Here is a 12349-nt window from a genome sequence, read left to right on the forward strand (position 1 = left end):
TCAGTTCCCACTCCTCACCAGCTAAGCTAGATACGGCGTCGGCTCCATGTTCAGCATTCCTCAGCATCCATATTACCTCACACGATGAAGAAAACAGAACATCGTTGGCTACATAATGAGCTGATATGTCCATAAAGTGACACTGAAAAGGTGGTCACAAGACTGAAGCAAGGACAAGGCAGTATCTATTATTATTAAATGAAAAAAGTACCCCTGTATTTTTTAAACAATCTCATCAGGTATCTTCTCAAGTCCTAGCTATGTGGAGCTCACAAATGAATATTTAAAGTATAAAACCTTGAAATATTTTACTCAAAGAGTTTCTACTTTATAACCTCATTAGAATACTTTTGCAGGATTGCCCACCATGACTTAGAAATGGCTAAAAAGCAACAGGAAAAGCTCCAAGGGTAAAGTGTCAGATGACTTACGTAAAATGACGGCCTCCTCCCCACGCAGATATGCGCACCATTTTAAATAATTTCAAAAAAGCTAACTTCCAAATCAAGCTGACAAATATATTTCAGGAAGAGACATGTGCATCACTAGGCAAATCACAATAAGAACCTCTATTTAACTGGCAATAGCAGGCCAAAAATTTTTGAAGATTTAAGGAGTAAAAAACACAAAGGTACTCCTAAAATTGATAGCGCAACATTACTTGAAATGCTAACTTCTATCGTCTCATCTTATAAGTAATTAGAACTTTACAGTGTGACAAAAGCAGCTACAGGCGTAAGATTTTCACAGCAAAGACCTCTCCCAGAGAGAACTCTGGGAACAGAACCAACAACAAACTATCGTATGTACCCCTATGAGGCAGCAGAAGTACTGAGAGGTTATCCTTTCAAAATATCCCTATACCACGCAATAACCAAAAAGTTTGATTATTATTTTTGAAGCAGAAAAGACTTCCAGAACACAGGGAGAATGAAAGAATGAAACAGCAGCAAGACAGACAAAGAAAAGACAAACGTACTGAACTTTAACCAAAGAGCTCCGGAATAGTTTCCTTCTCTCAAGGTTTGTTTTCACAATTGGACATTCGCATCTACAACATGACTGTACGGTACCTAGGACAATGATACTCAATTCTGACCGGAATCTTTAAGTACTACCACAGTAAATACTACAGCACATTAGAAAGACGTATTGCTTACATAAGTCCTATACAGGCAATATAATCAATGTCTCAGTATTAAAACATACCCTCTACCAAAAAACAAAAAAAAGGAAGATGAAAAGCAAAGTGGTCTAGAAAAGATTTCATTACCACTTCAGGATATTCCCAGGGAAGCTATTTGCCTCAGTAAAGTTAAACATGACCATCACCTACACTTTAAGAGATTCATAACTCAAATGGATTCTGGGAAGCAGCAGCTGTACTTACTCATCAGCTCATGTTCTTTCCATCGGATCACTAATTCCCAGGCACCTATCAGAACATTTAACATTCCTCCTTATTCCTATTACCATTCACTAGCAAGTAGCTAGAATTTTCCTTTTTAAAATTAATATGGCATCCAGGAAAAGATAGGACTGAGGAGGAAAGTTGGTTTTTTGCCCACTATAAAAGCTTTTTAGAAATTACTTGAATGTCTGTAAAACCATATAGTCAAAAAACTACACCTTTAAAAGCATGAGCAAGCTCAAACTATAGTCATTAAAACCCTAACCCAAAACAGAAAATGAAATGACGCCGTTGTGGTAGTTTTAATGTGTGCATTGATTTGTGGATAATTAATACCACAAGCAATTCATTTAAAGCTACCAAACACCAGAGTGCCACATCTTGTGAATAATGAAGTAAGCTATACTAAAAGTAGTGAGATAGGGAAAAAAAAGTTTTGATACCAAAGACATCTGATTAAAAGACAGATTATGTGAAAGAGTATGTCAAGCAGAAATTAATTAATAATGCATTCAATGCTTACCCATCTCTTCCCTTACTGACAATTTTAACTTCAAAATAGTATATTCCACAGGCCGCAGGTATAGGATGTGTAGCTCGAACAGAAGCAGCATCTTTTGGAGTTTTCCCATGACCTGAAAGAGAATTACATTCAAAACACAATGAAAATGTATTTTAGACAACTGTAGAAGGTAACTCAACAGTATATACGCCAACTACTCAAAACCAAAGTTTTACATTATGAGCAAGTAATATATAATATTCTAATTAGACTCACTTGCAGGCTAGAATATTTTCTTCTAATGTTAAGTTCCTATCCTAGGCATTAGCACTGCCATTCACCCAAGCATGGCAGAAGAAATTCTGTATACGTTACTCTAAAAGGTTCTACTATTATTTGAAGGGAAACTGGAAAAGAAACTTCACAGTAATAAGTCACATAATTCACAAGCCTACCGGAGTTTGAAAGCACTGTATGGTTTCTCAAACACACAGGTTTTACTCCTTTTTATAGACTGAAGCATCATACAACCAAGTTTTAGCTAATGCTCACTGTTTCTGAATCTCCAAATTATTTAAAGATACTTTAATATTGATGTCCTTCGATGTAAACAAACATCAGTCACTATATATAGAATGTATGACAGGTAACACATTTCCATGTTTTGAATGCTATTTCAAGGCAGTATTAACATCACAGCCTGCAACAAAGTTAATGCAGCTCCTACTCCCTTTTCTTATAAGCCCTATTATATAACAGCTCTGCTACAAGAATGCCCAATCTCAGCCTTCGTCTACACTAGGAACGTTCAACCTAAACCCAAAAGCCACTTATACTTCACCAAGACAAACACATCAGATGCGCTGTCTTCTTCACAGCCCTTTGTCCCAAAGGCAACTTTGAAGCAGGCTTCTGGCCAGATGACTTGTTTTAGTAGCCACCTGTTTCAACAAGCCCAGTACTTCTTGGGCATACCAGAATCCCCTCAACAGTTGTGGTAAGGGCATACACTGGGTAACAGGACATAGAAAAAAGACCAAGGGAGAAGGCATATCGGACTCCGGCAGGAGGTATTTCAATAAGACAGTAACTACAAACGGACTGCTGTTGTCCTAAGAATAATGCACACAGACCCCATGCCCACTCTCAGCGTGGAGCTGAGGCACGCCTGGAAGAAAAGACTGTTTTGAGTGCAGTGAATGAATCGCTCTGGTTGCAGCACTCCAGCTGTCGTCTCCAATTCGGACAGGAGGTCTACTGCACCTGCATAGCAATTGATCTGTGCATGCAAAGAAAAAACACTTCTTCTAGGTAATGCTGTAATCATTTCTCATGCACAAATTAAATTTATCTCACATGTGCAACAAGTCCAGTCACACGACAAGGAAGAAACTGCAGGAAAAGGATAGATGGCCTAGTTGGCCAGAAAGATTAGGCATAGCTGACCTACACTGCTATACCTCTATCACAATAACTAGACACAGAGTCCTGTAGTGCAAATAACAACAAAAGCCTCTCTACCTGCAGAGCTAGCACCACCACCTCTTACCAAATGACATATACTGGCCCCAGAAAATCTCTCCTTTTCATTGTAGCCACATCTGCATCCAAATCTTTGCTAGCACAGGATAAATCCTTCACTCACTGAGATTAGGTTTAATCTACTTCTTATGACATAACTAGTTTGCCTCAATGTGTTACCATCTTAAGGGAACTAGCCAACTACCCTTAATTTTCTGGGTACAAATGCACTGCTCACTTCACTATGTTATTAATAAACATTTATTTTCTACAAAGATGCTTCGATCACCTCACAGGTTTTACTACAGTAAGCTTATTAACTACTTTCTGCATACTCGTTTCAAAAGACTCAGGTGAGGAAAAATCCAGCAATTTATTCCTCCGTACGCAAGACAGAACGCACGTTTTATTGTTCATCACTGTTAAGTTATTTCCTCAGACTGACTCAACCAAGGTAATAACCAAGTAGAGCTTCCACGAGTTTGCCAGGTTTTCAAGTGCTGGCTGCTCACCATTCAGCTGCCATAAATTAGATTACCATTCTTAAGTATGCAGAAATCCTTCAGCTAATAAAGCACCCAAAGCTTTATGGGCAGAACACTGAACTTCTGAGAGATCCCTTTAATTAAGTGAAACTTTAGTTTAAAAACAGAGGAGGAAAAAAAATTTTTTATTTTTAAAGTAAAAATCTAAGAACAGTTAAAATAGACTGAAAAGAAGTTCCCCTGGTTACTCTATGCACTTGACAATCTGTAGTTTCACTTCAAGTCAGTTTCCTTATTTGGTCACGTCTTCCACATAGAATACCAAGGCATTAGGAACTAGCCAAATATTACTGAAAACGTATAGCTATTACCAAGAGGACTTTGTCTTGTGAAAGTGCAATCTAAGTGTCTGGCAGCAATACCAATCTAAGGTATTCTTAGCACATCTTCCTCTCCCTGAAGTCATTTCCCTCCCTCTCTCCCCAAATCCAGGCAGCTATTGGCAAGGACATACCATGAACCAGATTGATTAAGTGATCTGGCTTTAAGAAACCTACCAGATTTTTTTTTAAGCAGCAGATCAGTTCCCTGATCCAGTTCACAGCACAGCCACACACAGCTGTCACACTGCAAATAAGAGGTCGACATAGGGGCAGAGGTAACAGGATACCTTACCAGTATTGCCAAACATTTCATGTGGTGAAGCAACATGTTTGGGGAAGTCAGTGCCCAAAACTACTTTCATCCCATTAAAACAAAAGAAATCATAAATTTAGTCTGCTATCCCTGTAACGTAGTCTCTTATGAGTTGCATTTTACTACTCCAGTATGCAGCTTCTATTTAACTACATGCAGGTTTTTTTTTTCCTAACAGCAAATTCAATAGCATCAAGGAGTTTGCTACTTTCAAATACTCCAAATACTCCTGAACTGTCTCAACACACTAGTTGAGACCTTCAGTATTACCAAGCTACGTTAGACTACACAAGGCGTCAAAAGAAGTTAGTTATCGGATAGCTTTAAAACAAGAGAGAGGCTCTTTACAGAGAAGGTAGTTGAGCCGCAAAATTTTTTACCAAAGGACGTTAGGGTTGCTGATGTTAAGTGGACGACGGACAAGTTTCTCGGCCAGAAATGAACTAAGAAACTGCGTTTGGCTCTGGATGTTTTTCAGCTTAGAACGGCTGGAAACTGAGAGGGAAACACAAATCTCATATATGCTTGCCATATTTTTACATTTTTCCTTTCATACTCACTTATGGGCCACTGTCCCCAACAGGAGCTGGGTGGCCCCTTAGTTTGACCTTATATGCCACTGCCATGTTCTTTGGTTATCCGAACCCCCGCTTCTTTGCTTCTGACTAAAAGGGAACTCAAGACACTCCACTCTGATCCTCTGAATCGGAGGATCCAAAACGCCTGAAGTAGATTATATGAACACTGCCCTCCCCTATGTTACCTAAAACAGAGATCTTTTATAGTCATAAGCTATAGTTAAAGCCTAAATGAGTATTTTTAAATTATGTATTATTTAACATTAAAAACTGTTTTCAGCACCCAGACCTCAGCAGACAGATGCCAGATGCACTGGGGAGGTTAGGGGCGGCAGCACCGAGGCTACCATGCTTCATGAATAAAGTTGTTTTTGTTTTGAAGCAGCTAGTCATTCACGCTGTTTTTACTAAAGACATATAATCAGTCCTTTAGCAAAATTAAATCGAAAATAATCAAAACTTAAATTCCATCTACTTGAAAACGCCACGTCAGAAAAAAAAAAAAAAAAAAGAATCTTTGGTGAAGCCATTTCAACTTTCAAGAATCTAGTCTTTGAACCTAAAGCTAAGCATATTATGCATAGGCACTGAATAGTCCAACAGAATTCGGGAGTGTCTACCTAGACAAAGGTAAGCATGTTTGTACAGTTTAAACCCTTAAACGAAGTGTACATAAGCTGAACTGCAGTTATTTCCAACAAGTAGTTCAATTACTTGCTAATATTGACAGAAATAACATACTCAAAGCTTAATCTTCTGTTGAAATCATAAGCAAAACTTTTACTGACACAAGAAAAAAAAGGTGTGCATCTGATTTTACTTCAACTTTCCCCCCATTTTAACAAAGCAAGACATCTCAGCGCTACAAAGGTGTCCAGAACAGATGTTCTGCACCGTACCTTACAGTGAGTACTGAACCTGTTTGGAGCGTGTTTTTCTGCCAGAAGAATTGACACTGCCCTTCTATCATTGACTGACATTACAGAATTATTATTATAGAATCCTCTTTCGTTTGTTACAGAAATTGGAAGGCATAGCTTACACTTAAAAAACAAAACAATTTTTGTTTCTTAGTTTGGCACTAGAAACCGTTCAAAGACAAACGTACTCTGAGTGGCCAAGATTTCCTGGCCTGTGACACACGAGAAAAGCTCGAGCAATGGCAACTAACTCCAAATTGCATAACTTTTATCAACTTTTTTGGACAATTGTCACAAGACTGACTTAAGCGAAACTAGGACAGGACTTTCCATGATGTTATCACTAGCGATTTAGTCTGTTTACATAATTCCATATGATTTCTTTTACGGTTAAATCCTGTGTTAACTCTGTGTTATTTCCTTATACAACATAGCATTGATTAGTACCTGCTGGAAACGTAACTTGTGTCTATTGGAAGATTCACATTACATACATTTATGTACTCATCATTTTTCCACAAGATTCATGCACTAATTCTGAATGTCCAAAAAATAAGTCTGAACTACTGAAGGTAGATGTCTTTAAAGACATCTTTGAACATGTCTTACCTTAGTAGTTACACATTCTGTGTGGTAACTGCTTTATATAAAACATACACTGGTCTGAACTTTTACGCTTTTTTTTTTTTTTTTTTTTTTTTAAACCACTTACCTCCAGCTCAGGATGGTTAATGTTACAATTAAGTGAAATGACACAAATTTGGTTTTTTTGATACTGTTTTTCATTTCTCCCTTACATAAATATACCACAAGCAATCACAAGCAATAGTCATTAGAACAGTGTTTTCTCTCAGCCTGCATAGGTAACTGGCAGCAAACACAGAAATGCAGATTCATCCACAAAAAAAAATGATTCAGTATAGTCTTTACTATGTTATCACTGATGCCACTGTATATGTATTCTACAAGCAGACTTTGACAAAGCTTCATAATCAAGAGTAGGAACTTGTAAAAGCGTAACAGAAGAAGCGTAACAGTCAAAGAAATCGTGCCTGTTCCGGAAGACATCATGACAGTCTATGCACCTTCCCCTTAAAGTACCACCTCAGCATGTATGCTTTCCTTTTCTTTTTTAAATAACAGTATGCTTTTGATAGATAATATGGCAGAATATAACAGTGATCCTTGAGTTTTCTTCATCCCAATAAAATTTAAAGAGCTGCAGTTCTGATACTGACTGCACTCCCTTCTCTACACCTTGACCTCTTGATCAATCTGTTTTTGTGGTTATTTTAATTTTTAACCGCTCTCTAAGACGCCTGCAAAAAGCTTCAGGTCCAGAAATGCAGCACAAAGCATCACAGCTGCAACGGGTAGAAGGAGACATTTCATGCAGCTCACATTTCCATATAAGTTGTTCACTGGTATGCAAGGAAACTAAAGGAATCTGCAAAGTGGCAAAGAGAGGACCATTCTTTCGTTCACAGACCAATGAAACAAAAGTATCACTGCTGGCAATAAGTCAGCACATTAAAATTATTAAATGACAGGAAGAAAACGACTTTGAAAGTGTTTTTCCTGAATCTTTGCCCCCCTGCCCCCGGATTTTTTCAGAGGCAAGTTTTCCCCAACACATCAAGGGGTGCGGGAAAAGAACCTGTTACCAGAAAAAGTGCCTCCTGTGAGGTACAGACAGGAAGTAACTACTCCAGAAAGAGAGTTTTACAGTCAGAAAGCTACGGAGGCAACACAGAAAGCTTGGGTAAGTGTACAGGTGCCTATATATTAAGGTAACAGAAAATACAGGAAAACTGCTTTTGATTATGAGCTTTGGACAGACCTGTCTTTTTCCTCCTTCCCCCTGACTATGTTGGTCTGGAATACAACAGATCTTTATTCATACTCAATGTGTGATTCAAATTCCCTTTCTAAGAAAAACATCTTCCATTCTTTCATCAGTGCTTAGATAGCTTCAGAAGTACACAAAGTGCCAGTATTCCACAAGAAGATACTTTGAAAGCTTTCAAGACTTCTACTTGGAATTGATTTGTAGCATGAAATCATGTGAAATGTTCTCTCTGTCTTCCCTATTCTCCTCACTGACCTTCTTAATTCTCTTCTCTTTTATCTTATTCTTCAGGATGAGGGTTCTGGGGGGGAGGAGAGGTAGCAGATGTTTAGTGCTGCTTCTTTCCCAGGTCTCATGGGTAGGAATGCCCTGATACCACTCATTGCTTAGCCCGGTTAGCACCTCCAGGTGCCAGGCTGGTAACATATACATAGCACTGCTCTAATAGCCACCTTCATTAAATTACCAGGAAGAAAAGATGGGCCACTAAAGGGGCCACTCACTCCCATTTGCAGCTAAGAGACAGAAAAGTACATACATATTATATTTGCACCTTTCCTTTTCACACTCCTCTGGACTAATCTAGGAACTCTTCAGCCTTCACCTCACACTATTATTTAACAGCTAAGTAAAGGTGCTTAATTATCATAACCTACCAACCGTGCTGCGTGACTTCTGGTAGAACATCCAGAACATTACCAGTATTTCAGAAGCACGTGCAGCCTGCTGTAATTTCTTTGAAGTATGATTTTCTTAACACTTAGGCAAAAGACAGAAGAGAGGAAAGAGCGGAAAAGCGCCAAGAAAGCTTGAAAATATACTTCTACAATTACACTGACCGACCAGAGAGGTTCCATCTCTAAATTCTAGTTCATAAGCAATAAAAGTCAGTCAAAGCAAAACAAATAAGCAGAATGACTTGGTGGCCATAGAGCTATGCTCATGCCATGAAAAACACCACAGCCACTAAGCACCAGAAAATACAAAATGCTTCTAAAAATACAAGGTCATAAAACACTGAACAAAAGCCAGGAAATTCGGAGTTGAATACTAAATAACATGTCCTTAAATCACTCAGTGCCTCCCTGAAACCAGCCCTATAGCTAGTCATCAACCTCCAAATTTATTAGCTTTGTGTGGTGCGTTAAACTTAGCATTTTTAACAGAGTATTTTGCATGTAACAGTAAAGCCTCTCTGTTAAAAAAAAGTCTTATAGAGTACATTTAATCCTTTCATGGTAGCCAAATCCTACCATGTGTTTGTGTTGCTGTTTTCCTCCTCTGATTAAACAGTAACATGTTTATCGAGATTTCACTTGAATTTCACTACTGTAAACTCTGAGAAAGGGTAATTGCAAGGTTGTTTTTTCCCCTCCCATTACGTTCATTTGACTACAGACTGACAAAAGATCCAATTCTTCACAGCCAGCTCAGAAGTGGTTTTCAATCCCCAACACTTCTACTTTAGGACTTGGGCCTAGAACACCAGATGTGCCTGTGTTTTTTTCAGGTCGGCGTGTACGCGTGTGTTTCCAGGTTCTATGACATTTCATAACAATCAGCACTTAAGTTTCTCTACTCTTACCTCCTGCTGATTTATACAAACACATACTTTCATTTTTATCTTTTCTTAGGAGATCCGTAACCTTAACTCTGAAGCAGGTTAAGCACAAATCTATAAAATCACCCTGTTTCATGTAAGTCCTATTGTCACTCCTTCCCTGAAATCACTCTGCAGTCTGTACAATGCCCAGGCATGCCTACAGTCAGTGACTTTAATTCCATTTTTCACAGTTTAAAAATAAAACCTGTTTTTCTCTGTGCTTTCCCCTCCCCATCATTTCCGTGTTTAATAGCTTAACGCTTGCTGCTCTTAACTCCATTTAAGCCTTACTCTTCTCGACAGAAAGAAAAAAAAAAAGAAAAGAAAACAACCACCCCACACTTCTTTTCTCGCTCATTACCATAAACAGGACACGTCATTCCGATTCTCCTTTATCCTCCTGCCTTATTCCCAAACCTTCTGGCGACACCTGAATCCTCGGAGGAAGTCGGAGAGTTTACATAATGCCCCCTCCACAAGCAGGAGCAGGCGGGGGCGGCCTTCGGCTCCCCCCCCCCCCGCCCGCCCCAAACACCAAGGCAGCAAAGGGGGGAAGGGAAAGGATAGAAAATAAAGCTGGAAGAAGAAAAAGCATGAGCTTCCTGCTCCGTACTGCGCACCATTTAGGGGTCCAGAAACAAAACAACATGAAAATGGAGAGAAGAAAGAGAGAGGGCAGCGTGTGCTGTTTCCTGTTATTGTTGCTCCTGCGCCCGCCGCCGGGGCCGGGCCGGGCAGCTGCCCCGGGCCCGGGCAGGGGGCGGCGGCGGCCCTCACCTTTGTAGTGCACCCGCAGGTTGTTCTGCGAGAGGCCGATGTAGCTGAATTTGTCCTTCGGGCTCCAGGAGCGGGGCAGCGGCGTCTCCTGCTCGTCCACGGCCGGGTAGAGCCTCTTCAGCCGCCGTTTCAGCTCCTTCTCCTGCTCGTTGAGGGCCGGGTCGCCGTGCGGGAAGGGCGCCGGGGCGCTGCTGGTGCCCCCGCCGCCGCCGCCCGCCGACAGGCCCAGCCCCGCCGCCGCCGCCGACCCGCTGCTGGCGGCGGCGGGCGGCGGCGGCGCGGCGGTGGCCGGCGGCGGCGGCGGGTGGAGCAGCAGCGCGGCGGCCGGCGCGGGGCCGGCGTTGGCGGCCGGGGCGATCGCCGGTGCCGCCGGCGGAGCGGCGGCCGCCAAGGGGAGCTGCGGCGGCGGCGGCGGCGGCTGTTGTTGCTGCTGTTGCCCGGACATCCCGGCTCCGGCCTCCTCCTCCTCCTCCTCCTCCGCCGCCACCACCACCTCCCGCGGTCGCGGCTGTCACCGGACGGGCCCGGGGCGGAGCGGAGCGACGGGCAGGCCCGGGCGCTGCCGGAGGGTTACACGGCTGGTCACCCCCAACCGGAGCGTCCGGGGGAGGGAGGGAGGGAGGGAGGGAGGGAAGGGGCGATGACGACGGTTGCGGCCCCCGGGGGTGCGCGATGGGAGCGGGGGGGAAGGCCCCGGCGCGGCGGAGCGGAGCGGAGCGGAGGGAGCTGCCGGCGCGAGGAGAGCGCTGGGGAGGCGGGGGGGGAGGGGGGAAGGGGGAGCGGCGCCGCGCGCCGGGCGGAAGCGAGGGCGGGCGGAGAGCGCGCGCCAGGCGCCGCGGCCGAGCTGCCTCTGCTTCCCCCTCCCCTCCCCTCCCCTCCCCTCCCCTCCCCTCCCCTCGCGCCTCGCGCGCGCGCGCTCTGTCCAGCCCCGGCGCGAGACGCCGCCGCCGCCGTGCGTCCCCGAGTCAGCTGAGTTCGGCTCCCTGCCCCCCGCCTCCTCCTCCCTCCCTCTCCCCCTCCCCCGGCGGGGCGAGGGGCGGGGCCTCCGGACCTCGGCGGGCGCGAGGCCGGGCCGTTGTGGGGCGGTTGGCTGGGCGCGCGCCGGGGCGCGAGGCCGGCGGCGGCGGTTACACCCCTTCCCTCCCACCGCCGCCGCCGCCGCCGCCGCCGCCCTCGGGGGTTAGTTGTGCCGCCGTCCGCGCAGACGGATGCAGAAAAGAGATGGCGAAGGGGCTGGCCTCGCCTCAGGGGTGACCCTCGCCGGACGGGCCCCTGCTCCCCGTGCCGGAGTGCGGTCGCCATGACGGCAGTAAACCGAGGCCCAAGCGGGATGGCCCAGCAGACGCTCGAAAGCTTGGGGGTTCCTGGACTGACGAGGGCGGGAAAAGCAGAGCAGTGTTGTTGGGCTTTTTTTTTCTTCTTCTTCCCCCCTTCTCCTTTGGCTTGTGCTTTGAGGAATATTTTTGCCTATACTTAATGTCAGCGGTTGTCTGCGCTGAGATTTCACGTGGTGACAATGAAAGAGAAACACCTACAAACAGGAAAGCCTGGCTCTGAAAACACCAGAAGAGGAAGGGGATGTCACAGACGGGTCTAGAACCTGAAATGTTAGGCGCTTTACAAACCCATTTCCGGCTGCCAGCCTGTTGGAGAACAAGTCCAGAAGCAGGAAATAGAGGAGGTTAATTATGCTTCCACTGTGTGAAATGGCAGATGAGGTAATATGAGTGTGACACTCAGAAAGCCTTGTAAGAAGCGAAACATCGTTCTGTGCCTGTAGTCACCAAAATATCCTGTCACATGAGACAGCTCTATGATGACTTGTAGCATCTATGGCTCGGCAAAATCTGATATCTATAAATAGCCTATCAAAGAGAGCTGCAAACTGTACGAAAGTAGAAACATCTAGGATGGAGGCCAGAATACATACTGGATCCTACCTGGTTATCCTGGCACTGGTAGGCTATCTCCCAGTAGGTCCAAGTTTGATTTGTAATATCTAGAGGT

General features: G+C 43.9%; 1 protein-coding gene across 1 annotated transcript in view; it reads right to left on the reverse strand.

The window, feature by feature from the left end:
• RANBP9 (RAN binding protein 9) overlaps window positions 1-10925 on the reverse strand; it is a 40818-nt gene extending 29893 nt beyond the window's left edge. Inside the window, exons 1-2 of the mRNA XM_068931719.1 lie at window positions 10343-10925; window positions 1935-2046 (exon numbers count right to left, since the gene is read on the reverse strand). Coding sequence (XP_068787820.1) covers window positions 1935-2046; window positions 10343-10787 — 557 coding nt within the window. The 5' untranslated portion in view covers window positions 10788-10925. The remainder of the gene's footprint in view (window positions 1-1934; window positions 2047-10342) is intronic.
• Window positions 10926-12349: the final 1424 nt, after the last annotated feature.

This window comes from Struthio camelus, chromosome 2 (genome assembly GCF_040807025.1).
Source record: "Struthio camelus isolate bStrCam1 chromosome 2, bStrCam1.hap1, whole genome shotgun sequence".
In the NCBI taxonomy this organism is placed as follows: Eukaryota; Metazoa; Chordata; class Aves; order Struthioniformes; family Struthionidae; genus Struthio; species Struthio camelus.